At 49.9% G+C, this 27,966-nt stretch overlaps 1 protein-coding gene across 6 annotated transcripts in view; it reads left to right on the plus strand.

Annotated features, from left to right (window-relative positions):
* Positions 1 to 27,966, plus strand: part of DCAF1 (DDB1 and CUL4 associated factor 1) — an 814,171-nt gene that overhangs the window by 595,705 nt on the left and 190,500 nt on the right. For all 6 annotated transcript variants that reach the window (XM_085625108.1, XM_085625107.1, XM_085625110.1 and 3 more), the window contains exons 19-20: positions 550 to 643; positions 747 to 851. In XM_085625108.1, the coding sequence (XP_085481234.1) occupies positions 550 to 643; positions 747 to 851 (199 nt within the window). The remainder of the gene's footprint in view (positions 1 to 549; positions 644 to 746; positions 852 to 27,966) is intronic.

The following is a 27,966-nucleotide window of genomic DNA, read 5'->3' on the forward strand; positions in this document are numbered from 1 at the left end:
CTAGGAGCAGACTGGCAGTCCAAAGTCCTATGGGGTGTCCGCTTTAAAGAACTGACCAATGAACCAGTATTGCAGTACAGAAACATGAGTGGACAGCCACATTAAGTATGTCAATATGAAGTTACCTAGCACCAGTACTAACTTTGTAATACATTGGTGCCAGACTATACTGATGTGTCCTGCATTACTTCGTTTATAGCCAGCAGTAATTCCTTGTTTAAGGATAAGGCCCAATATAAACACACTTTTTTCTATAAGTAGGTCTTGCTTTGTATCCCGGAATTTCATGGGAATGCCATGATTATGTTACACCTGTTCATAGAAAAATGGTTGTGAATGGTTCCTATCATTTAAAAAAATAATGTTCAGCTTTGTCTTGTATATAATGCACATTATTATTTGTTTACATTTAAGAATCCTAATTTGGGGGTACATTTAATAGTGGTGCAGCCTTTTCTACTGAAAGCTCAAAAGGCAAATGAGTATTTCCTTCCAGAGCCTCCTACTGTTTTCTGTTCCTTTTGTTTTCCTTAACTTTCTTGTCCACAGTGGGATCTTCGGACGTTCCATCTTTTACACACAGTGCCAGCTCTGGATCAGTGCCGGGTTGTTTTTAATAGCACCGGGACTGTGATGTATGGAGGTAAGATTTATTCACTTTTTTTGCGGAGTACTGATAACCAAATGATAACTTTGCCTCCGTTTACTTGCCCTTGACAAATTATATCTCTTGTTTTATTTTCTAGCCATGCTTCAAGCAGACGATGAAGATGACATGCTTGAAGAAAGGATGAGGAGTCCATTTGGGTCATCATTTAGAACATTCAATGCTACAGACTATAAACCTATAGGTAAATTTGAAACTGTGCAGTGTGTTCCCAATTCAGTTTATTGGAATAATTGATTCCTAAAGAAAGTTTCATTTTATCAATAACAATTCATAATTAAGGGTTATCAATCATTTATACAGTATTAAAAAAGCAAAGCTAATGCATAAGATCACTCACACAAATACCTATCCCCTAAAAATATTACTTTAAATAAAATTTAGTTTTCAGCTTGTTGCATCAAAATACTGCATTAAAAGTTTTGAACTATTGTTGAATATTTATTAACAACTATATCTCTCTAATCGTTACTTGACAAGTTAGGCCAAGGGAGTGAAAACCAGCAGCCTTAGCACAACTAGAATTAAAGTGTAAATGTTTTATGTTTCTGCACACTACATTACTTTGCCAGGTGCAGTGACATCCTTTAATAAGCATATCTGATAGAGACGTCTAGCTGCAGATTCCTTACCTTAGAATTATCCACAGGCATCAGACTAGATCCGGAGAAGAGCTACCGCCAGTCTCTTTTTGACTAACATTTCTTTGACCATCTTGTCGAAGATTTTTGAGACTTTGTCTGCTGGTGTGGCAAGGATGTCCACAAGGAAGGCTGGTTTTAAGCTCTGTTGCACCTGTTACCGGCAAATGTTGGTGACCGATTTACACCTCGCCTGGCTTTGGTGCCTCGAATGTGACCAGGACGCCAATACCTGCATCAATTGTCATGCCATTCTCCCCAAGGCTTTTAGGGGCAGTCCCTCAAGTTCCTTGCTGCTCAACGTGCGATAACGTGACGGTCTCTATCCGTGGATCGGTAACAGCTACTCCTTCCCTGGTGGAGCGTCTATTGGGCCCACAGGCTTGGGAGGGGCACCTACTGTTCTTCCAGCGGCTAGTTGACGCCCCGGCGCCAGTTGCAACTCTTGGATCTATGGATGAATTCGGAGCGGTGATGGCTCCACTGCCAACGTCCCCGTCGCCCACTGGTGGTGCGGTCTCCGCATTCATCCCCAACTCCAGCACGGAGCTGAATGTGTGTTGTCTGACGGCGACTCCATCTCCGACTGGTGGCATATCACCCAGCGCCAATTCTGTGCCCTTTTCCTTTGGTCTGGGACTTGGACATGGGGTGGTGTGGGGGGGGGGTCATTGGACACAGATGAATACCATCTCCTAGATATTACCCAATACACCTGGTGTGAGGATCTGGCAGATGACAGTGGACTGGATATCTCCCTGGGTACTGGCTTGGGTTCTGCTCCTACCATGACTACGGAAGAAGGAGCCTCATTCGCTATGGTGGTGAGGGCAGTGAGGTCCGAGACATTCAGCTACTCACTGTGGCTGTCAAGATGAATGTTTTGACCTAGGTGCTTCAGCCAGGAATTACCACATCCAAACCGCTTCACCCATTTAACAAATCACTCAAAGACGTCCTACTCTGGGCCTAGTTCATGCCCTGCCAGGAGTTCCTGTGAATAGGTAGATTGCCCCCGCCATCACCCTGCCTCAGGGGAGCCAGGATTCCTCACCTCAACGGGAGAGCTTGGTGGTCCAAGCCTCCACATTGAAATTAAGTACTGGTACATTCCCTTCCACTCCCCCAAACACAGAATCTAAGCAGCTGGATACCTTGGGGAGGAAGCTGTTCTTTTCTGCAAGGCTGACATTGCGGTCAATGAACACAGTGTACCTTTTGGACTGATACAATACAATAACTTGGACTCAATTTGCACAGGTACCGCCTATGGTCTTGGAGGAGGCCCAAGCCTTACTCTCTCAAGCTATTGCTGAGGGGAGAGATGCTAGGTTCGCCAAACATGGTGGGCTGGATATGACCGATTTGCTCGAGTGGGTTCATCAGTGGCCTTACAGCGCCACACCTGGCTGAGGACAACTGACTTTTCTGGGGATGTCCAGGCCTCATTAATGGACATACCCTTTGATGCCTCCCATCTCACCGTAGACAAGGTGGACTTAGTCTTGGAGTGCTTAAGGACAGCAGGGCTATGGACAGGTCTTGGGCCTTCCCATGGCCCATTGCCAACCACTGTCCGCCTTCCACTCCTTTGGTGACCACAGAAGGGGCTTCCAGCTGCGTCTCTAACTGACCAGTCGTCACGGCCTGCACATTTCTCAGTCTTTGCATCGCAGAGGGAGCAGACCCACAGACCTCGTGGGTCATGTTGCCAGATGTCAGGCCAGTCCAACACTTTGTTTGCTGTGCTCCCTGTTTGCCTTACCAGTGCCCTTCAGGTGCTCATCATACTGATGGCGGTGATTGCAGCTCATCTACGTTGATCAGAGGTTCCTGTCTTCTGGTTGACTCTGGTTGTGGGTGGAAGGGTTGTGCGGGCTGTTACATTTTTCACATATAAACTCTACAGACTAGTTCTTTTATGAAGGTATGTTGAAACCCATGGTTGTCACTGCATAGTAATAAATACATAAATTGCAAAAGCTGATGTGCTAAATGATAAGAAAACTTAACAGGTAGCCTTAACCCTCCTGCCATAGTTGCTGCTAGGAACTTAGTTTAAGGAAAGGTTTCCTTCCTTCATACTAGCCCAGGTGAAATATTGTATATAATTTTCAATTTTGAAGCCAGAATTCAGAGAGGTAACATATGCAGCAGGTGATTGTACCATAGTGACCATAGCCATTTTTATTACTTGCACATAATGAAAGTTGCGTTGAAGTCATAATGTGTTTTGGCAATAAGCGATTTTAAGTTGTATATATTTTATTGAGGCCTTTGTTACACAATATTTTATGGGGTTTTTTTACCCAGTTAATGCAATTGTCGCTGCAATGCATCTTGAGGTGTTCTTGGACATGTGTAAAAGTTCACATTTATCGCAGTTTATTTTAAAACTTGAAACGGTGAGAACTTATCTTTTAGCAAGATTATATTGAGGATGAATGTATCCAGGACCCTTTAGTGTTTGTAATATATCAGCTGCGCAAACAAATGATGGACGGAATGCTGAACAAATCAAACATTCACCCCCAGTCAAGAGATCTGGATGAAATCCATTGTTCTTTTGCACATCATGGCACCCCAGTTTGGATCCAGCCATATGCAAATCAGTCTTGACCCTTCTCATGGGAATAGTACAGCCCGAACTGCCAAGCCAGGTCCTCCCTGGACTGGAAACAAGCATCCTGGGACCTGTTTTGAGGTATCACCTTTCATCAGCAAGGCTAGCTTGAATCCACTGGCACAGCGAGCAAGGGACCCCATCTTCAGGACAAAACCGAAAAAAATGGTCCCATCACATTTGGTCCTGTTTGTATCAAACACAGTTCATTTTCACCTCTGACACGATTCTCATGTGCTGTGTGAGCTGGCATGCACCCAGGTGGCATCCTTAGAGGTTGCCCACCAAGATACCGAGCTCCCTTGTGCCTTGGCAGGCTTTCTGAGCCATTTGCCTCCAAGAGAAGTCTGACCCCACTGCTGGTGAGTTCCATCACTCCCAAAGGACGTGAGACAAAAGGCCTGGTCAGAAAGGAGGTCACACCTCCGCTCTCCCAGGATGGCTAGCGAAAGCCCCATCAGGGGGGTAAGCCTCAAAGGCTTTACTGCCTCCAATATGTAAGTGACGTGTCTTCCAGTGGAGACACAGGACCCCACTGCCCCCAGCACTCGATTTTAGGTATTGAGGAGGTGTCGAACCCCCAAAATCTAGCCACACCGCTAGGGTGGCCTGGTGGGTCTGTATGGCTGACGATGGCTTGTGCCAAAAGTCACAAGAATAGTGGGTTCTGGGTAGTTTGGTGACATACACTGCCTGGATGTGGTCACTTCAGGGGTGGATTAGCCACAGGAATAGTAGCCATTGGCTACTAGCCCTCACACCATTAAATACCCCTCTAAATCCATGATTTAAGGGGCACCCTTGACGCCAGAACTCCAGATTTTCGCTGAAAAAGAAAAGGACAAGCCAGGACTCCACAAAGAAGAGGCACAAAGTTCTGCACCTGTGGCAGCCCCCCTGCACTCTGTGGACTATGACTCGTCCCGGACAAGAGACTAGCTCTAAAAGGAAGGTAAACCCCTCTTCGACCCAAAGAGTTCACCAGGACCCCTAGGGTTATAGGTATTCCCCCCCCCCCCCCTCCATTCAGGGAGGACTATCTTGGACCATCCCAAATGTAACTAGCCAGGTGCCTTCGGGGAAGCATAGTCCTGAACATCAGCAATTCTCAGCCCTCTACAGTGTTCCCAGGACCTCTGGAAGATTGACCCAGTTGTGACCTTTGCCTGGATCAAAGTTTGTTGGTGGTCTGGCTGACTACTAACTGCTTCACTCGATGTACCACGTGGAGGGAACCTTAAGCATCGTCCCCCCTCCACTCCTGTGGCGCAGTTATCGAGTTCTTGCATCCCAAAGACTACTTCGTTGCACGCCTGGTAAGCCAGCTCCCGCAGTCCTATTCAGCACCACGGATAGCCAGGCGCACCCATGCACCCAAGACCCCCTAGGTGGGTAGAGCGGTTTGACTTGGTGATTCCTGGTCCAGGTCCCCCTGCAGGCTTTTCCTCCAAGGGGCTCCTCTGAGCTCAACCTGCAAGTATTGTTCTCTTCCTGGGGATCCTCGTCAATAGTCATATGCACTGAATATTCCCGTCCATGCGCGGGGACCCCGGAAATAATAAAATATATATATGAAAACATATATTTACAGATATATATATATATATATATATATATCAATGCAGCCCCTTCAACAAAAAGAGGCTAATCAATGCCATAATAAGTAACTATTTTTGCAACCATATACTATAGAATATAGACCACAGGAGGACAAGCATTACTTGAGCTCTTTTTAATTTGTAAAATTAACACCAAACTACAAAAGAGCCTGCATTGTTAGCCTACAGGCTCCATTGAAAACCAATATCATAGAAAATGAAAGCAGTTGTAAAACAAGAAAACTGGCACTGTGCCTTTAAGGCAGCCATGACCCCCAGCTTCCCATCATGCCTCAGGGGTGACAGGTCAGTTGGTCTTTCCGCCTTCTTCAGTCAGGACCCTGGAATTCAAAGCTCTTGACTTTTTGACTTTTTTTGTCAAATATGCCTACATTTAATTGTGGTTTTCTACCTTTCACTCGATGTCTTTTTGGTCTTAGAGTGAGGTACAACCATTTTTTGACAGCTCCTGCAGCTTCTGTTCAGCATCACGGACAGGCAAGTCACATCGGCACCCGGACTCCCTAGGTAAGGTTAAATTGTTTCAGTTGTCGAGGCGTGGTCTGTAGACCGGCAAGACTTTCACTCCAAGTGGGTTCCATTGAGCTCGCCCCGCAAGTAACTGATTATCATCTGAGGTATTCTCCATTGACCGCAATGGTAAAGTTTGATATCTATAAAAAGTGCTGATTTATGAAACACTTTAAAATCAGTAACTCCCGTTATATGCCTTGTATCAATTTTATTCTGGTGTATACATTTATTTAAAAATAAGCTCTATTGTTTTAAATTAGTGTGGAATTTCTTTCGAATCGTGTCCATTACTTATCGTCCATGTTGGTACCGTAAAGTTCTTTTAACATGTTCCTCTAAGTAAGCCTGTCTGCCCTTTGCCACTCTACCAGGACCGAGAGAAGGATGAAAAGTGTGAATCAGAGGTCTACTTTTGGGGATGGTGTTAATATTACATGATAAGAGCTCTCAGCCAAACCACGTATTGCCACCTTGCTACAGCCACCTCCTTTGGGCCGGAGGTTTAAAGTAAGATCTTGGACCTTCCTTACTATGGCAAAGCCCTCTTCGGCAACCATGTCTATGACACCCTCCACAACAGAAAACATTGGGAAACCTTCAGTTTAGTAAAATGCCTTTTCGAGGCGCACAGAGATGAGGGCAACCCTCCTGTATAGGAGGCTACCAGCAATACCGCTACCCAGCGTATTCAATTCCTTTTCAGCTACTTCATCATCATTACCCACAAAGACAACTGCCACAAGTGGCCTTTACTGGACCACTTCCAAAGGGAAAATTGGGGCAGCAAGGAAAGTATGCTGGCTGGTGTCAGTACGAATTATAGGCACCGGCTTCTCCCCCTTTTCCTGCAACTTGCCTCGGAGGGATGATATCCAAACACCTTCAACAAGGGCAGAAAATCATAACCGACCAATGGGTCTTAGACCTTAATCAATTCGGCCATACATTAGAATTCATCCAAAAACTGCCACCAAACCCGCCCCAAATCAACCCACAAAAATATCTGCAAGTTCTCAGGTTGTTGGTCAAGGTCATGCTTTGAAAAGGAGCTCTAGAACGAGTTCCTGTGGCTCAAAGTGAAAGGTTTCTATTCCTGTTTCTTCTTAGTCCGAAAGAAGACAAAGGAGTGACATCCGATCCTGGCCTTGGGAAGCCTGATCACCCATCTCAGGAAGCAGTCGTTCCGCATAACATTGCAGGATATATTGCAGCTTCTAAACCAAGGGGACTATATGCCAACACTTGATCTCCAAGATTCACATTTTCATGTCCCCATCTACCCAAGATACAGAATATTTCTGAGTTTTATGGTAGCCGGCTAGCCATTATCAGTTCAAGGTTCTCCCCTTTGGCCTAAAATCCGCCTCTACGTTTTCACAAAGTGTTTAGCACTTATAGCAACTTTCCTGAGACAAAAGAAACTTCAAGTGTTTACTTATCGCCACGATTGGTTAGTCAAAGCACCCTCCCATGATGCCGCACAAAGATCAACAACCTCCTGCATTCATCTCTTCAGCAAACTGGGCCTCACACTGAATCCACAGCAGTCAGTTCTTCTACCATCAAAAGGAAGAACTTTTTTGGGGGCTACACAAGATATAACACTCAACAAAGCTTACCCCCACACCAGAACGACAACAAAAACTGCTACCCTAGCACATTTGTTACAAAGAGAAAAGCCACTTTCTGGTCGCCTCTACCATCCCTGTTAGGGATGATGTCATGCCTGTTAGGGATAATGCTATCTTCACTTTTAGCTCTGGTCTAGTCTATGCTTGCAAGTCTTAACTTTGAGACTTGGTTAAACCTCAAGAGAGCAGTTTCCCTAGCGGAAACTGTTCAACCAATAATTAAAGATGACACAACATTTCTTTTGAAATATCTTGTTTTAGAAAAGCAATCCTTGAACCAGACGTTCTTGCTAGCTGCAGACAAGCAGAAGGGCCTGCCTCATAGTTTGTTTAGGGTCTTTGATTGCCTGGGGCTAGGATTATGTCGTAATCATGTAGGGAGACACTTCAATGACAGCAGGTAATGAGCATACTCAATTTATATGTGCCTTTCATTATAACAGATTCCTCATCAAAAGTATACTTTAGCCGGCACTGTTTGTATAAGTTCTGAAGCATTAATTTGTCATTCCATACACCCATACATTGAAATGTCCGACATTAATCCTTTCAAGGACATGGCTTGATCTTGTACACAACTTTGCCCCCATTCGATCTTTATCTTGCCAGACACTGTCTGGCTTTGCATTTTCTCTGGAATCATCTGCTTTTACTTTGCATTCTTGGAACAATATTGATCTGAAAGAAACACGTTAGTTAGATTCCTCACCTTAGAATATCCCCAGGCGTCAGACTGGATCCGGAAGATTTTTCGTCAGCAATACCCCTTGCGCGTCGCTAGGCGTCGTCTGCGGCTCCGCGTCCGTCGTTGGCGTCGTGCGCTGGAATGACGTCGTCGGAGTACTTAGACGCCGCCCTCGCGCGCTGACGTCAGTTCTTTTTTCCGCGCCAGTAAGCGCAGATCCGGGAGAGCTACCCCTTTAGTCAATTTTTGACTAACTTTTTTGACTCTTTTTGGTCAATTCTCGACTGGTGCCGGTAGGATGCCTGGTTTCAAGGCCTGCGACGACTGTCACCGACTGATGTCGGTGACCGATCATCACCGCCGGTGCCTGTACTGCTTGGGCCTCGACCACGACGCGGCGTCGTGCTCCGACTGTATGGCCCTGACCTCGAAAGCTAGGCGGGAGCGGTCCCGCAAGCTTCTCGAGCTTCGCCACTCGGCTCCGCGTCGCTCTCGATCCCGGTCCAGGAGGAGGTCCAAGGATCGGTCGCGGAGCCGCACTCGACATCGTCACTCGTCTGGCTCGAAGTCTTCGGGTAAGTCGAGGCACTCCAAGAAGCGACACCGCTCTTCGGACTCCCCTCGCCGGTCGCGCGACTCGGCCGAGGGTCCGGGTGGTTCCACCCACGCGGCTACGCGCAAATCCCCATACCCGACGGTCCCTGGGACTGACGCGACGCCGGCGGAGGTCAGTGCCTTCCTCTCGGCCATGAGGAACCTGGCCCCGCCGTCGACTCCCGCTGGCGCGCCTTCGGGCCCCGCGGACTCGACTGGTCGACCTCGCATGCCGGTGGCTCCGGCCCCGGCGCCGTTGGAGGCTCCGGCCCCGGCGCCGTTGGAGGCTCCGGCCCGACGCCGCAGGTCCCCGAGGGCCCCGAGCCGGGCCCCCTGTCGACGCCGGTCGACCTCGTTACGCCTCCTCCGCCGACACCGATACCACCCCCGACGCCGGCTCCGGTCGACGTCAATCCCCGGTTCAGCCCCTGTCCGGTCCCGACGCCGCACCGCCTGACGCCGCATCCGACGCCGCTAGAGACACATATTGTCTATCGACCGGCTCCGATCATTCCTCCTGTTTACCAGGAATCGGATGACGGGGGCGACTGGGAGGGGTCTGATGACCCTATGGCCCTTCAGAGCCAACTTGCACAGGACTGGGCAGATGAACTGGGGGAGGCCAGTGGGTTGGATACCTCACCAGACACTGGATTCATCTCTCCTCCGACTGTGGCTTCGGAGGAGGGTGCAGCCTTTTCTGTGGTGCTGCGCAAGGCGGCCGAAGCCCTTGGGCTCGAGCTGCCTGCCGTGGCTGTGAGGACTAACATCCTCACTGAGGTGCTTCAGTCTGCCGCATGCTCCACTGAGCCTCTGCTGCCATTCAATGAGGCCCTCACTGACGTTCTGCAGGGCACCTGGTCCAAGCCCTCCACAGTCCCTCCTATGGATAGGAACGTTGCCAGGCGCCACCGCCCTGCTCCGGGCAACCCCAGTTTTCTGTCCCGACACCCCACCCCCGAGAGTCTAGTTATCCAGGCCTCTACCTCCCAATCCTCCTTCCCGTCCGCTCCTCCGGACCGGGATTCCAAGAGACTGGAACAGTTTGGTAAGAAGCTGTTCTCTTCGCTCAGTTTGGGCCTGCGGTCTTTGAACACAGCCTGTCTCTTGGACCGTTATTCCCACTCTCTGTGGGATGCGGTGGAGGACGTGCTGCCACTGTGCCCGGAGGAGGCCCGGGCGCGGCTTTCCTCGGCCCTGGACGATGGGAGAGATGCAGCGCGCCATGCAATCCGATGTGGGCTTGACACAACGGACTCGCTGGGTAGGGCGATTTCTACCACGGTGGCGCTTCGACGTCACGCCTGGCTGCGGTCCACGTCCTTTTCAGGGGATGTCCAGAGCACCCTCATGGACATGCCTTTTGATGGCGCTCGCCTTTTTGGTGACAAAGCGGACAGTGCGCTGGCTCGCTTCAAGGACTCCCGGTCTACGGCCACGTCCTTGGGCCTCTCGGCCCCGCGGCCACAAACTTCCGCTTTTCGCTCCTTTCGTGGCCAAGGAAGGGGCTCCTCCTCACGTCCGCCTAGCCACCGGCCGCAGAACCAACCTGCACGCGGTCGCGGACGTGGTTTCCGCCGAGGCGGTACTGGAGGACGACGCGGTCAGTCCACATCCACCCCGGCAGCATCCACCGTATCTCGGGGGATCATTTGAATCTTCTCCACGAGGAAGTTTCGGCCCTCTTGGCCAAGGGGGCCGTCGAGAGCGTTCCGAGCCCAGAAGTTGGTCGTGGTTGTTATTCCCACTACTTTCTGGTTCCCAAGAAGGGCAAAGGGGGCCTACGCCCTATCTTGAACCTCCGGAACGTCAATGCCTTCCTCCGGAAGGAACGGTTCAAAATGTTAACTTTGGCTCAGGTTCTAGCTGCCCTCGACCCTGGAGACTGGATGGTAGCGTTGGACTTGCAGGACGCATATTTCCACATCCCCGTCCTGCCGGCCCACCGGCGTTACCTGCGGTTCACGGTGGGTCAGGAGCACTTTCAGTTCACCCTGCTCCCCTTCGGCCTCACCAGTGCCCCTCGGGTGTTCACGAAAGTGATAGCGTTGGTCGCAGCTCATCTGCGCAGATCAGGGGTTCCAGTCTTCCCCTATCTCGACGACTGGTTGTTGAAGGCGGGCTCGCCCCAGACAATCTTCTCCCACCTCCAGACTATGGCGGATCTCCTGCATTTGCTGGGGTTTTCCATCAACGTGCCGAAGTCACACCTGAGCCCCTCTCAGAAGCTCCTTTTCATCGGAGCGGTTCTCGATTCGGCGCAGTTCCGGGTTCATCCACCGGAACAGCGGGTCCGGGATATACAGGCCCTGATTCCCATCTTTCGGCCTCTATCCCGGGTTTCGGTCAGGCTAGTGTTGCGGCTTCTGGGGCTGATGGCCTCCTGCATCCTACTAGTGCATCACGCCAGGCGGCGCATGCGGGCTCTGCAGTGGGACCTGAAGTTTCAGTGGGCCCAGCATCACGGCAACCTGTCCGACCATGTCTTGATCTTGGAGGGCACTGCACAGCAGTTGCAGTGGTGGCTCACGGACCGCGATTGGGTCACGGGCAAGAGCCTCTCCTTACCCCTACCGGAGCATGTCGTAGTGACGGATGCGTCCCTCCTGGGATGGGGTGGCCATATGGGAGAGGCGGAGTTCAGAGGCCTCTGGTCTCCGGCGGAGTCTCGCCTCCACATCAACTTGTTGGAGCTGAGAGCGATCCGACTTGCACTGAAAGCCTTCCTTCCCTCTGTCCGGGGAAGTGTCGTGCAGGTGTTCAGGGACAACACCACCGCCTTGTGGTATTGCAACAAACAGGGCGGGGTGGGGTCGTGGACCCTTTGTCAGGAGGCTCTGCACCTCTGGACTTGGCTGGAACACCAGGGCATCACCCTGGTGGTTCAACATCTGGCGGGTCCTCTGAACGCCAGAGCAGACGAACTCAGCCGCCGGTGCATGATGGATCACGAATGGCGTCTGAACTCCGAGGTGGCGCAAGGTCTCTTTCAGCAGTGGGGAGAGCCTTGGTTAGATCTATTCGCCACCGACGAGAACGCGCAATGTCAGCAGTTCTGCGCGTTGGAATTTCCAAGGCAGCACTCGCTTGGCGACGCTTTTCGTCGCGTGTGGAGTTGCGGTCTGTTGTACGCCTTTCCGCCTATACCACTTCTGCCCAGAGTGCTGAAGAAGATCAAGCACGACCGGGCCCAAGTCATCTTGGTGGCTCCGGATTGGGCACGAAGGTACTGGTATCCCGAGCTACTCAGTATGTTGACCGATCCTCCGATACTTCTGCCCCTTCGGGAGGATTTTCTGTCGCAGCAGCAGGGGACGGTCCTCCACCCGAACCTGTCCAGCCTCCACCTCCATGCGTGGAGATTGAGCGGCGGCAGTTGATGCCATTTGACTTGCCTCCTGAAGTCTGTGATATCATTCTGGCAGCCAGGCGTCCCTCCACAAAGACGGTATACGCCTGCCTGTGGAACAAATTTGTGGCATGGTGCACAGCAAAGGCTGTGGATCCCCTTTCCGCCCCTCTTTCTGAGGTTCTCCTCTTTCTTCTTTCTTTGGCCCGGCAGGGCTCTGCCCTGGGCACCTTGAAAGGTTATCTTGCTGCTCTCTCTGCCTTCTTACGGCTTCCAGATCAGCCCTCTCTTTTCAAGTCCCCTGTAGTGTCACGCTTTCTTAAAGGCATTACTCGCACGTTCCCTCCTGTCCCTTTCGTAATGCCTCAGTGGGACTTGAATCTTGTCTTGACATTCCTGATGTGCGCTCCCTTTGAGCCTCTTCACAATTGTCCTCTTCGTCTTCTAACTCTTAAGACTGCTTTCCTGGTAGCCATCACCTCAGCTAGACGGGTGAGTGAGCTCCAGGCTCTATCGTCCAAGCCTCCTTTTCTATCTGTTCATCCGGACAAGGTTGTCCTTCGGCCTCGTCCTTCCTTTCTACCGAAAGTGGTGACCCCCTTTCATCTTGGGCAATCTGTCACCTTGCCCAGCTTCTTTCCGCCTCCGCATCCTTCCAAAGAGGAAGAGCGGCTCCACCGTCTGGACCCAAAACGTGCGCTCTCCTTTTATTTGGACCGCACTAAACAGTTCCGGGTGGACGACCAGCTTTTCGTTGGCTACGTGGGTGCAAAGAAGGGAAAAGCTGTACACAAACGGACCATCTCCCGGTGGGTCGTTTTGTGTATAAAAATCTGTTATTCCTTGGCAAAAAAGGAACCGCCTGTTGGGCTGCGCGCCCATTCTACTCGGGCCACAGCGGCTACTACTGCTTTGGGACGGGGGGGTCCCTTGGCAGGACATCTGTCAGGCGGCAACGTGGGCTTCGCTGCACACGTTTGCCAGGCAGTATTGCCTGGACAGCCAAGTCCGGAGGGATGGCTTCTTTGGCCGTTCTGTCCTCCAGGACTTCCTGGTGTGATCTTGGTTCGCAGACCCACCACCGGGGTTGGTATTGCTTGGGTATCTATTCTAAGGTGAGGAATCTAACTAACGTGTTTCTTTCAGATGAACAAGTTACTTACCTTCGGTAACGATGTATCTGTAAGAAACATTAGTTAGTTAGATTCCTCACCGACCCACCCATCCTCCCCGTTCTGCGAACTGACATCTAGGGTTAAGGCTATCCCTTTCAGGGCCCTAGAATTTTTTGCCACCAGTGTCGGTATCTTGCATGGCTCTGCGTTCCTGGTGCGGAAGGCTATGTACAAGAACTGACGTCAGAGCGCGAGGGCGGCGTCTAAGTACTCCGACGCCGACGACTGACGCGGAGCCGCAGACGACGCCTAGCGACGCGCAAGGGGTATTGCTGACGAAAAATCTTCCGGATCCAGTCTGACGCCTGGGGATATTCTAAGGTGAGGAATCTAACTAACTAATGTTTCTTACAGATACATAGTTACCGAAGGTAAGTAACTTGTTCTTTATGCACCTTAAGCACTTAAAACGCCTGTGCATTAGGTAACAGGACTGACCTGCAGGTTGGACCACTATGCCTCTCACCGATTAGCAGGCAGTAAATCGAGAATCGTTATAGTGCACCATTTGAGTAGTGCTGGTTTAGATGCTATATTAAAATAAAAATAGGCATTCTATTTCTTTCTCTCCCTTGGCATTATGAAGCAGTACATGGGTCTTAAGAAATAACTATATAAAATAAATGGCATTAATACTTCATAGCAAAGCCTATAGAGCTATCAGCCAACCATCACACACTTTTAGATCCCTCACACTGCAAGAACAAACACGTTGCTTCAGAGTGGAGAAAATAATTGTAAGTAGAGTAGAGAGAAGCTTCAAGACCTGTCTCACAGATACTTGCATTCTTCCTCCGCTGTTAACCTGCTTAGTTACAATGGCACCTTGAATTTAAAAGAACACTGGCATGAGCCTAAAAGGGCTGTTGATATGCACTTTTGACAATCCAGTTAATGAGTTTCACAAGATTAGCCTGTGATTAGAATATCGGGCAAGGTCACTCAGCCGATTGATCACTACTGAATAGTTGCATGTGGCTTGTGCTTGGCACGGATTCCAATCTTATGACGATAGCTGCGAGTGTCGAGTGGCTACGCTCTTGAGCCTTGAGAAAACAAGTCTTAGCAAAGCCAATAGGTTGGATTTCATGCACTAATTCATGCAAATACAATCCAATATATTGACTGTGCTATGTCACTGTGGGAGCCTTCTTGGGGAATAAAAAAAACAGACCACTGACCGAAGATGGATAGTAAGAGCCAGGTTACATAGACATGGGGCATAATTTGTCCTGTGAGGCATATATGCATCAAAATCACACTAAGGATCCAAGGGAGAACCCCCAAATGAGAGTGTATCACTCCCTAATAGTATATCAAACCACAAAAGATACAACTCTAACAACTAGGGGAAGTTTGGTTAAAGAAATGTATGTCTTTATAAGGACAAGAACCCTCACTCACCTGAAGGTGACGTGCTTCATCATGTGTCTCCCTCCTCACACCCGGGCTGCAAGGTCCCAGGTGTGGGCTACAACTCTCTACAAAGTGAGATAGGTGGAGAGGAGCTGAGGTGTTTTCAATAGGGGACGCCAAATGAGAAATGTGAGTGAGGGGCAGAGTGCTAAAGAAGATATCTGAAAAGGTTAAAACTATCTCATGGAACCCAATTCATTTTATTCTATGGTGTCGCTGGAAAGAGGAAAAGGAAAAGAGGACTGGGGGTTCAAAACAAATATAACCCCTTACTAGTCAACATGTTTCTACCTTCAATTGACTCCAGCCGAAGTTCATGGGCATTCTTCAGTACCCATAAACAGATCAAGTCACTCTGCATAGAATCATAAAGTAAATCAGATGAATATACTGGCCGTGATTGTGTGGAGCCACAAAAATGATGGGTGATTAATACACCATCTCCATCTGGAAAAAAGACTATCAAGTGCCTTAAATATCTGTGGTGCACACGGAATTCCCAAGGCACGATTTCGTTTAACCCCCTAAATAATTAGTGACATGAAGGTGAAAGCCAAAACGTGGGTTACCTGATGGAGGAGTTAAATTCTACCTCTCTTCTGCCATACAGTTCCCCACAGCTGTTTCGACTAATGAAACTAAAACAAAAGGGAAAGAAAGAAAAACAAAAGGGAAAGACAGATGGCAATGTGGTGTAGCCATAATGGTGTCTAGTCCTATTTACTTATCTTGGCAACAGGTAGATAACCATGTACAGGGGTGTGGAATTTAATAAAATACCTACTTGTCCGTGGGGCAGGTTGCTTCATAATTCTACTTGTCCTGCAACAAAATCCACTTAGTGCAGCGACAACTTATGGCAGCAATCTCATTATATAAGAGCTCTGATATAGCCTTTCTTGCAATCCCCTTATGTTGCCACGTTTCCGCAGATCTACATACTGGGGCTGAAGGTAGTGGTAAGCAATAGTTCCAGGGTTAGAATGCCCTTTTGAGTCATGCAAACCTACTAACTTAAGGGTTTTCAACAACTCTTCTCTAATATTTCCCCATACTAAACATTTTTGGAAATTTACTCCTGACAATGGCAGACAAACCTTTCAGAGTTCAGAAAAAAGTGGTTGGAGGGAAAGTGAATTTGCAAACACTCAGATTTTCGCATGAGCAAATCTACGCATGCATATTGCCAAAATGCAGTTCACAAATATGGAGTACCATTTCTTGTCCTACTTCTGTAAATTCTTGGGAATTCACGAAAGCCGTATAGCTGCACTTAATGCAAGGACATAAACCATGGGTGCACTTTTGAGACTTTCTTTAATAATTGAAAACCTAATTCGGTCTGGCGTTGACCATGACCTTTTGTGTTTATTAAAATTCTGTCTCTCTCTCGGCTGGCTTCACTGTGAGTGACCGCATTCCGCTCTTTCAAAAGGAGTATATCTGCACACAAAGTAGTTTTGTTCAGTGGCAGTAACTACTGTGGCAGTGTGTGCATTTCAGGACCAAAAAACAATTTTTGCTTTTACCAATCTTTGTTATAATAGAGAGGGCCCGGCAGCTTCCACACCAGTAAGGATTTACAAAAACCATGGCAAAACAAGACACACATTGACAAAACTAAAAAGCTGACCACCAATTTCAGACCTACTGGCTTTGCCAATGTTTGTTTATTTTTGTTTCCAATCTTATCGAAACTGGTTACACTGATTTTTCATTATGAATATTTTTGGGAAATACTAGCATGTATCAACGCATGTTACTAAACGATGCTGTAAAGAAATGGTACCTGAAATTTTACAGTAATTTAGGCAAGTTTTTTTTTCCTGTTTCCTTTTTTTTAATGAACATTTTATTTTGAAAGCAAAGAATCATCAATCTTGCTTTCAAACTTCTGCAAATATTTGCATCAAATCAGAGGGCATTCTTGGAGCATTATACATAGCCTCATATTGCTAAACTTTGAAAACGTGTTAATACATTTTTATTCTGGAGCCACTGTCAGTAGTGCAGTCAGAACTTACAACATTTACAGGCACTGACCTTCACTGATCCATAATGTGGTACTACAAACTGGCAGTGTTAGACCTGTCAGCCTTTTGGGTGGTCCCTCCTCATCATTATTTATTTTGTCCCACTTTTGCCTCAAACCCTGTTAGAATTTTTCCTTTTTGGGAACCACCAGACTTTTTCGTATTGATGCAGATTCAGGGAGCCATTTTATCTACCCCTGGAACTTCTGTCTGAGGTCCTGGAGCACAAAATGGTGGCCACCTGTGACATCACCAGCACCCACTGGAACCTACTAGAACCTTCTGCAACATTCTGGAGCCCTGTGACAGTTGGAGGCGGTTTAGAATGTTGGGAAGCTAAGACAGAGAGTTGGCAGTTGGAGCTGGCAGTTGGCACCTGACTGGTGAAGAGAGAGCAGCAGAAACCTGAAGGAGGAAGGAGTGAGGCAGCAGGGGTGGAAACTTGTGCCTTGAGTGGGGTCCATAAACCCACCCTTGATACTAGTCCCTACTGACTGAGCCCAGCCTGGAGCCCTGTGTGGGAAGAAGCAAGAAAAACCATCTTAAGGACCTGGACAGCAGGAACAGGCCTTAGAATCCAAGAACAGCAAGATCCTGACCTGGATACTGGTTTCCCTGGAGTCCGACGTCGAGAAGCCTGAGACCTGGAGCCCGAGGTGGAGAAGCGGCGCTGACTGAAAAAGCAGACGTCGTATCCGGAGCCGCCAGAGGTCGAGAGAGGGCGCCGACGGAGGTCGTGGAGAGTACCAGAGGTCGTGGAGGAAGTCACCCGAGGTCGAGTGAGCGGCGTCGACGGGGGAGTGAAGTCCGCCCTCCGGAGTCGCCGGAGACCGAGGTGAAGCGTGCCGGAGGTCGGGAGTGGAGATCGCACTCCGGAGTCGCCGGAACCTGAGGAGAGGAGCACCGGAGTTCGGGAGTGAGGTCGCACTCCGGAGTCGCCGGAACCTGAGGAGAGGAGCACCGGAGGTCGGGAGTGGAGAACGCACTCCGGAGCCGCCGGAAGTCGACATCGAGCCAAGGCCGGCCGACGTCATCGAAACTGAGGTCGCCATCGGACCGGAGCCGCCCGAAGTCGACATCGAGCCAAGACTGCCCGACGCCATCGAATCGGAGGTCGAGATCGAGCCGAGGCCGCCGACATCGATCCGGAACCGCCTACCGGCGTCGTCAAGAACTGACATTGTGCCGAGGCCGCCGACATCGAACCGGAACCGCCTCACGGCGTCGACACGACTCCAGCGGCGTCGGAGCTTCAGAAAAAGGGCAGTAAGTGGAATAGAGGGCGCCTAAGGCCCTGTGGAATCCTGAGAGACTACCCTAGGGGCTAGAGAGGTGCTGGAACCAGCTTGATTGTGCCAGGGGTGAGCTGAGACTAATTCAGAGGGGTTGTGTAGAGTGAGGGAGCCAGGTCTCTAGAATTCCCCCCTTGATCTACCTCAGTTTGGGCCTCAGCCTTGACCAAGCCAGGGAATAGACACCCTCAAGCCATCCACCTAACCACAAGCTGTGCCTGGGCCAAATCAGCCCATAGTAATCTCAAATGTGATCTGATTCTATAAGTGTCACTGTCAGCTTTTAATTATTATTGAGAGCACTGTATTTGTTGTATTTAACTTATTTATTGCTTCACTGTATTTATTGTTCCACAGTATTTATGGTCGCTCAATATTTATTGGTTTGCAATATTTATTGCCTCAGAATATTTAATTGCCTGTATGTATTGCACTTATATTTATGCCTTAATTATTTATGATCACCCCTATTTATTGAATCATTAAGCCAGTATTTATTTGACCTGCACTATTTAAAAAGCCTTGTATATTGTGATTGTGTTATTATTTATTTAATCAGCAACTAAGAGAAAAAGAAGATAAAGAAAGATATTTTCATAATTTTTACGGTGTAGAGTCGTTTTTGGAACGGATGCACGCATGGTTATTGTATGGGTATGACGTATGCTTAGCACGGTGCCTGATTCCTGACCACTCGAGCCAAGCTACCACTGTGTATGTCTGGAGAGACCCCGTTACCACCACCCTTTCCGGTGTGGGAGTGGAGTATTTCCAACATAATTGGTGTTCAGTGGTGGGATAGAGCTGTGCCTACGTATACTCAACAATAACTGTGGGTAGTCCATAGGCCTACACCGGGAGTTTTCTCAAAGCGGCCTTCCTAATTGTGAGTTTTTGTTTTTCCAAATTTACTCTGGTGGTGGGAGGAGGTATTATATAAGGTACCCCCCTGCATAGTTACTGCAAATAACTGTCCTCTGACCTGAGTGGGCAAGATGGAGTTTGTACTGGAGAATTTAGAAACGTACACTGTGGCCCAACTCAGGGAGTTTTGTCAGCGGGAGGGGGTGTATTGTCCCCCAGGAGCAAAGAAGGGTGCACTCCAAACCAGCTTAAGGGCTTGGGGGGAGGCCCGACGAGAAAGCAAGGCTGAGGAGGAGGACAGGGATAGAGAGCCCGACAGTGAGGGAGCTGGTTTGTACCAACCTGAGGTGGGGAACCTGTCAGCGGGGCCCAGGACACTTTCCAGGAAGGGCAGCAGTGCCTCTAGCGGTGGCTTGTCTGAAGTGGAGTTAACAGACCGGAGGGAGAAAAGACAGCTCACAGGGGACTTAGCAAGGCTGGAGAAGGAGAAGGAGGAACAGAGGATGGCTCATGAGATAAGGCTGAAAGAGATAGATCTTCAGATCCTGAGAATCGGGGCACACCCTGTACCCAACGGTGGCAGCGAAGAACGAGAGTACACCAGGGAACCCAAACCCTACCTGCCAAAGGACATAGTAGCTAGCTATGGGGTGGGTGACGATATCGCCAAGTGGCTAGCGGCCTATGAGGTCTCGTTAAGGGCCCATGGGGTTCCAGAGAAGTACTGGGGAGGGGGATTGTACAAGTACATGCCTCCAGCTGGTAGGGATGCATTATTGGCCCTCGAGGAGGATGAGCAGACCCACTACCCCACCATGAAACTGGCGCTCATAAGAAAGTTTGGACTAACACCCGAAAAGTACAGACAGAAGTTCAGGGGTAGTCACAAACTGGGCACACAGAATTGGGTGGACTTCCTGGACTATGCAAAGAAGGCACTAGAGGGTTGGATTCAGGGCAGTGAAGTGAGGAACTACGAGGGGTTGTTTGATCTAGTACTGAAGGAACACCTGCTCGAGAAATGTTTCCCTGAACTGCGTCAACACCTGGTGGATAGCAAGCTGACCAGTCCCCGGAAGCTTGCTGAGGAGGCGGACATTTGGGCTAGTACCCGGGTGTCCACAAGGGGGACTGGAGGGGATACTCAAAAGGCCGGACAGGGCGCCCCCCAGAAGAAAGAGGGAGGGGAAAAGAAAAAGGAGTTCTCCAAAGGCCCCCAAAATAATTTCCAAGGAAAGGGAACAGGATTCACCCCTAGGGCTAACCCACCCAGAAACCCTAATCCTGGCCAGAGTCAGCAGCCAAGGGTTGTCCATTGCTACGAGTGCGGTGGCGTTGGACACTATAAAGGAGATCCGAAGTGCCTGAAACGACCACCCCCTCCCATTGGAGGAAAGACCCCCGGAGTAGCTAGTGTAGTGCTCGGGGAGGAGATGCCCTTAACTAAGGGAAGGGAGTGGGCGGGTGTCACTTTAGTGTCCCTGGGAGAACGGGAGATGGTTCCTAAGATCCAGGTGCCCGCAAATACTGTAAAGTATGGGCAGTGGGTCACCATCAACGGCCAAAGAGGGGAGGCTCTGAGAGACACAGGAGCCAGTATGACTATGGTGCGTAGCCAACTGGTGTCTCCAGAGCAGGTAATTCCCGATGTACTCCACCCAGCCGCGATGGCTGACGGCAGAACAGGCCACTATCCAGTGGCCGAGGTTCCCTTTGAATGGGGGGGGGGGGGTTGCAGGTTCACTTCGAGTTGCCGTAAGCCCTGCCGTGCCAGTTGATTGTCTACTGGGGAATGACATGGAGCACAATGCTTGGAAGGAGGTGGAATACCGGACTCACACTGAGATGCTGGGTACACCTGACTGGGCCTGTGTGAGCACAGGGTCCGCGACTACCCGGAGAGGGAGTTCGTTTCGGCTGGAGCCTGGAACAAAGGCCCAGCCAGCTGCCAGTCAAGGGAAGAACCAAGGACAGGAGGAGCCTGCCTCGGCGTCCACACCCCGTAGGACGGATAGGCCACCGGAGGTGGTGGACCAGGAGTCTGCGGTGGGGGACGTTACCAAACTGGAGGACCTACCCATCCCGGCCGAGTGGCACGTGGAGGGAGGCCCGTCCAGGGAGGAATTCTGCCAGGGCCAGAGGGAGTGCCCTACCCTTGAGGGGCTAAGGCGTCAGGCCCAAGCCCAGGCAGCAGGGAACGTTGAAGGGAACTACAGTGTTTACTGGGAGGATGGCCTCCTCTACAGTGAACCCAAGGCACCCCTACACGGATCGTCACGAGCCTTGGTAGTCCCTCAACGTTATCGAGCCTTCCTTCTGGAGTTGGCTCACGAGATCCCATTGGCATGACACCTGGGGCAAGACAAGACCTTCGCCCGTCTTGTCCCACACTTTTATTGGCCTCAGATGAAAGTGTCGTCCGATACCTACTGCCGGACATGTGTGTCTTGCCAAGCCAGTGGGAAAACAGGGGTGAAGCTGAAAGCTCCCCTGGAACCACTTCCTGTCGTTAGCACCCCCTTTGAAAGGGTGGGCATCGACATTGTGGGTCCGTTAGATCCGCCAACGTCAGCTGGTCACAGGTTTATCCTGGTTCTGGTGGATCATGCCACACGGTACCCAGAGGCAATACCTCTGAGGACCATAACAGCACCTGTTGTGGCTAGGGCCCTGATGGGAATCTTTACCCGAGTGGGTTTTCCCAAGGAAGTTGTGTCCGACAGGGGGACCAACTTCATGTCAGCGTACATGCGGGCCATGTGGAAGGAGTGTGGAGTGACCTACCGGTTCACAACTCCTTACCACCCCCAGACCAATGGTCTGGTGGAGAGGTTTAACAAAACCTTGAAGGGCATGATCAGAAGTCTGCCTGAAAGCCTGCGGAGGAAATCGGACGTCCTCCTACCCTGTCTACTCTTTTCTTACAGGGAAGTGCCACAGAAGGGAGTGGGCTTCAGCCCCTTCGAGCTTTTGTATGGGCACCCTGTACGTGGACCTCTCAACCTGGTGAGAGACGGATGGGAAAGAACTCCCAGAAAGCTTCCCCAGGATGTGGTGAGCTACATGCTGGCCTTCCGGAGCCAAATGGCTAAGTTGTGGAAGCAAGCTTCTGACAACTTGGAAGCCAGCCAAGCAGTGATGAAGGCGTGGTATGACCACAATGCTCACCCGGTGGAGTTGGAGCCTGGCCAGAAGGTGTGGGTGATCGAACCAGGAGAGCTTAGTGCCCTCCAGGATCGCTGGTCAGGACCCTTTGAGGTGTTGGAGAAGAAGGGTAAGGCTACCTACTTGGTGGACCTGAAGACCCCTCGTCAGCCCCTACGGGTGCTGCACGCCAACCGCCTCAAACCCCACCACGAGAGGCCCGAAGTCATCTTGATGATGGTGACTGACGGAGCAGAGGACGCGGAAAGCGAGCCTCTCCCCGATTTGTTTGCGTCTCAAGAGAAGGATGGGTCGGTGGAGGGAGTGATTCTCTCCCCATCTCTAACTCCTGAACAGCATGAGGACTGTCGCCAGGTCCTGGGGCAGTACTCTTCGTTGTTCTCCCTTGTCCCGGGTAGGACTCACCTGTGCGTCCATGACGTGGACACAGGAGACAGCCCACCTGTGAAGTCCAAGATCTACCGGATGTCAGACAAGGTGAAGGCCAGCATTAACAGTGAAGTCACTAAGATGCTGGAGCTAGGAGTGATCGAACCTTCTAGCAGCCCCTGGTCCAGTCCGGTGGTACTAGTACCAAAAGCTGCACCACCGGGTGCCCAACCGGAACTGAGGTTCTGTGTGGACTACCGGGGACTGAATTCAGTGACCAAAACTGATGCTCATCCGATCCCTAGGGCGGATGAATTGATTGACCGGCTGGGAGCTGCCCAATATCTGAGTACCTTTGACCTTACTTCTGGGTACTGGCAGATCTCTTTGACTGATGGAGCAAGGGAAAGGTCAGCCTTCTCCACGCCCAATGGCCACTACCAGTTCTGTGTGATGCCCTTTGGGCTCAAGAACGCACCTGCCACGTTTCAGCGCCTGGTAAACCAGATCCTCACCGGAATGGAGAGTTTCTCTGCTGCTTATCTGGATGACATAGCCGTCTTCAGTAACAGCTGGGAGGATCACTTGCGTCACCTGCAAGCTGTTCTCCAGGCCCTGAGACAAGCTGGATTGACGATCAAGGCCAGCAAGTGCCAGATCGGGCAGGGGTCGGTAGTGTACCTTGGACACTTGGTGGGTAGGGGAGCGGTGCAACCCCTCCAGGCGAAGATCGAGGCCATCATGGCCTGGGAACCCCCCAAGACACAGACTGAGGTCCGAGCTTTTCTGGGCCTCACGGGATACTACCGCCGCTTCGTGAAGGGGTACGGTACCATCGTAGCCCCCCTCACGGAGCTCACGTCCAAGAAACAACCTCGACGGGTAGTCTGGACGGAGGCTTGTCAGCAGGCCTTTGTGAGACTGAAGCAAGCCATGTGCGAGGCCCCGGTCTTAAGGGCCCCAGATTTTTCCAAGGAGTTCATTGTCCAGACGGATGCATCGGAACATGGCATTGGGGCAGTATTATCGCAACTCAATGAAGAGGGTCTGGATCAACCCGTGGTCTTCCTATCCCGGAGACTACTTCCCAGGGAACAGAAGTGGAGTGCAATAGAGCGTGAAGCCTTTGCAGTGGTATGGGCTCTGAAGAAGTTGCGGCCATACCTGTTTGGCTCGCACTTCCTGGTTCAGACCGACCACAGACCCCTTCGTTGGCTGATGCAGATGAAAGGGGAGAATCCCAAGTTGTTGAGGTGGTCTATCTCCCTACAGGGAATGGACTTTCAGGTGGAACATCGGCCTGGCGTGGACCACGCCAATGCAGACGGTCTCTCAAGGTATTTCCGCCTTAGTGATGAGAACTCCCAAGGGGTTGGGTAGCTCTCCCCACTTTCAGCTGGGGGGGACGCGTGTTAGACCTGTCAGCCCTTTGGGTGGTCCCTCCTCATCATTATTTATTTTGTCCCACTTTTGCCTCAAACCCTGTTAGAATTTTTCCTTTTTGGGAACCACCAGACTTTTTCGTATTGATGCAGATTCAGGGAGCCATTTTATCTACCCCTGGAACTTCTGTCTGAGGGCCTGGAGCACAAAATGGTGGCCACCTGTGACATCACCAGCACCCACTGGAACCTACTAGAACCTTCTGCAACATTCTGGAGCCCTGTGACAGTTGGAGGCGGTTTAGAATGTTGGGAAGCTAAGACAGAGAGTTGGCAGTTGGAGCTGGCAGTTGGCACCTGACTGGTGAAGAGAGAGCAGCAGAAACCTGAAGGAGGAAGGAGTGAGGCAGCAGGGGTGGAAACTTGTGCCTGGAGTGGGGTCCATAAACCCACCCTTGATACTAGTCCCTACTGACTGAGCCCAGCCTGGAGCCCTGTGTGGGAAGAAGCAAGAAAAACCATCTTAAGGACCTGGACAGCAGGAACAGGCCTTAGAATCCAAGAACAGCAAGATCCTGACCTGGATACTGGTTTCCCTGGAGTCCGACGTCGAGAAGCCTGAGACCTGGAGCCCGAGGTGGAGAAGCGGCGCTGACTGAAAAAGCAGACGTCGTATCCGGAGCCGCCAGAGGTCGAGAGAGGGCGCCGACGGAGGTCGTGGAGAGTACCAGAGGTCGTGGAGGAAGTCACCCGAGGTCGAGTGAGCGGCGTCGACGGGGGAGTGAAGTCCGCCCTCCGGAGTCGCCGGAGACCGAGGTGAAGCGTGCCGGAGGTCGGGAGTGGAGATCGCACTACGGAGTCGCCGGAACCTGAGGAGAGGAGCACCGGAGGTCGGGAGTGAGGTCGCACTCCGGAGTCGCCGGAACCTGAGGAGAGGAGCACCGGAGGTCGGGAGTGGAGAACGCACTCCGGAGCCGCCGGAAGTCGACATCGAGCCAAGGCCGGCCGACGTCATCGAAACTGAGGTCGCCATCGGACCGGAGCCGCCCGAAGTCGACATCGAGCCAAGACTTCCCGACGCCATCGAATCGAGGTCGAGATCGAGCCGAGGCCGCCGACATCGATCCGGAACCGCCTACCGGCGTCGTCAAGAACTGACATTGTGCCGAGGCCGCCGACATCGAACCGGAACCGCCTCACGGCGTCGACACGACTCCAGCGGCGTCGGAGCTTCAGAAAAAGGGCAGTAAGTGGAATAGAGGGCGCCTAAGGCCCTGTGGAATCCTGAGAGACTACCCTAGGGGCTAGAGAGGTGCTGGAACCAGCTTGATTGTGCCAGGGGTGAGCTGAGACTAATTCAGAGGGGTTGTGTAGAGTGAGGGAGCCAGGTCTCTAGAATTCCCCCCTTGATCTACCTCAGTTTGGGCCTCAGCCTTGACCAAGCCAGGGAATAGACACCCTCAAGCCATCCACCTAACCAAAAGCTGTGCCTGGGCCAAATCAGCCCATAGTAATCTCAAATGTGATCTGATTCTATAAGTGTCACTGTCAGCTTTTAATTATTATTGAGAGCACTGTATTTGTTGTATTTAACTTATTTATTGCTTCACTGTATTTATTGTTCCACAGTATTTATGGTCGCTCAATATTTATTGGTTTGCCGTATTTATTGCCTCAGAATATTTAATTGCCTGTATGTATTGCACTTATATTTATGCCTTAATTATTTATGATCACCCCTATTTATTGAATCATTAAGCCAGTATTTATTTGACCTGCACTATTTAAAAAGCCTTGTATATTGTGATTGTGTTATTATTTATTTAATCAGCAACTAAGAGAAAAAGAAGATAAAGAAAGATATTTTCATAATTTTTACGGTGTAGAGTCGTTTTTGGAACGGATGCACGCATGGTTATTGTATGGGTATGACGTATGCTTAGCACGGTGCCTGATTCCTGACCACTCGAGCCAAGCTACCACTGTGTATGTCTGGAGAGACCCCGTTACCACCACCCTTTCCGGTGTGGGAGTGGAGTATTTCCAACAGGCAGCCAAAGGGGTTGCGCTGTAGGGGGTTAGGCCTACTTGTCCTAAGGACAAAATACCCATGAAAACTTGGTGTCCTTGACCCCAAACAATGTCATGGGCGTCGGGCTATAGGAATTCCAAATCTCTGCATTTAACTCATGAGGCATTCTAACAAATCGTGGAAAAGTACATGAGTCTTACTTCAAGTAAATTGTGCCCCTTATGTAAAAAGTGGGAAAAGGCAATGTGTCTATAGCATTTAATTCTCTTTTTTTTACACAAATAACTAGGTTGAAAATCAGGGCTGTGTAAGAACATGTATGTAAATCATGTCCAAATCTAAACAAACCTACCCCAACTACCGTAACACATAGGCACTCGCAGCTATAAAATAGTATTTTGTACATCAGTAGACATGTTCTCATGTCCAAGTATTAAATGTTTTACACCCGAAGAAAACAGACCTTGTACTCCTTAAAAACGTAACGGTTTGAATTAATCCACCCGTAGGGGTAGAGAGCATCACCGAATTCACTAAAACTTAGAGAACAAGGGTGTATAGGCTGAAGTAACCAGTATTGCAAAATGTGTTCGATTACCCCACAAAAGCGGGAACCCATTGAGCAATCATTGGCAGATGTATGCTAGTGAATATCGGGAATAGCATAGCAGGTATAATCTATTTCAACTATCACTATTTCCTGAATTCGGCTAAAAACTGGTGACCATGTCCTGCAAAAAACGAGTCAAAAGTGGGACCCATAGTGAACACTCACCTTACTGATGGCTGAGTGTGCTTCCCTCAATGAGGGGAGGGGGGGGGTATTGTCCTGGGGAGAGAATGATCTCCATCACTACGGGTATTAAGACGGAGACGCGGTAGGCGACAATGACGTAGAACATTGTTGACATCCATACCGCTTGGGATCATTGGAAACCTAGTTTTCCACTAAGTCACCACAAAATTAACACAACTCGAGTCTAGATGTGTACACGACTTGACAGAAAAAATCACATGAATTAACATGTATACAGGGTTTTTGAATAGAACGGGAATTTTTCTTTCTATATATACAGTTCAAGATGCTCATCTGGGTTGGTTAGGGAAAGAAGCCCATACAAAAGTGAAAAAATATAGAAATATGAGCAAACCGCTAACAGTTGACAAACAAGATAGGCTCAACGTATAGCACAGTTAATCCTGGATGGGTGAAAAGAATCATAACCTACTAACCGAGAGACGTTGTAGGGGATATCTTTTAAATGGGTTACATCTACATCCGATTACAGCAGGGTGGTCTCAAAACAAAGAGCTAGTAGAGGTATCATCCGCCCAGACTGGTCCAGGGAATATCCTCATTTAATCCCTGGGTGTCGCAGCAAAGACTACAAATCCACCTCTGTTCCCTGTGGAACAAAACTGATTCATGGGTGCCCATCTCTTTAACATATCTTTGTTTATCAATGATCATCCAATGAATGTCATTCTCAGTGTGACCTGCACTGAGGAAGTGTCGTGTGAGTTTGGTGTTGTCTTTCTTACACCTGATGGAACTACGATGCTCCCCTATCCTCCGTTTCACCTTACATGTGGTCATGCCTGTATACAAAAGATTGCATGGGCAGCATAAGCAATAGATCCCCCTTCTGTGTTGCAATTGGTCAGGGAGTGTTAAGACCTAGATCTACAGATAGTAGTCTTGATGTAAATGCACAGACGGAGCATGAGCCACAGGAATAGTGTCCCTTTGCAGGTGTGGTTGACCATAGTGTGTTCTGTCTAACTAAAGGGGGGGCACTCTATGGACGTGTGTGTTTTACCATGTCCTTGATGTTTCGACTCCTTTTCAGAGCAAATGGAGTTTTTGGTAGTTGTTTAGAACCAGTATTTAGAATGTGCCAACCCCTGTTGATTGA

This window comes from Triturus cristatus, chromosome 9 (assembly GCF_964204655.1).
Source record: "Triturus cristatus chromosome 9, aTriCri1.1, whole genome shotgun sequence".
NCBI classification, from domain to species: domain Eukaryota; kingdom Metazoa; phylum Chordata; class Amphibia; order Caudata; family Salamandridae; genus Triturus; species Triturus cristatus.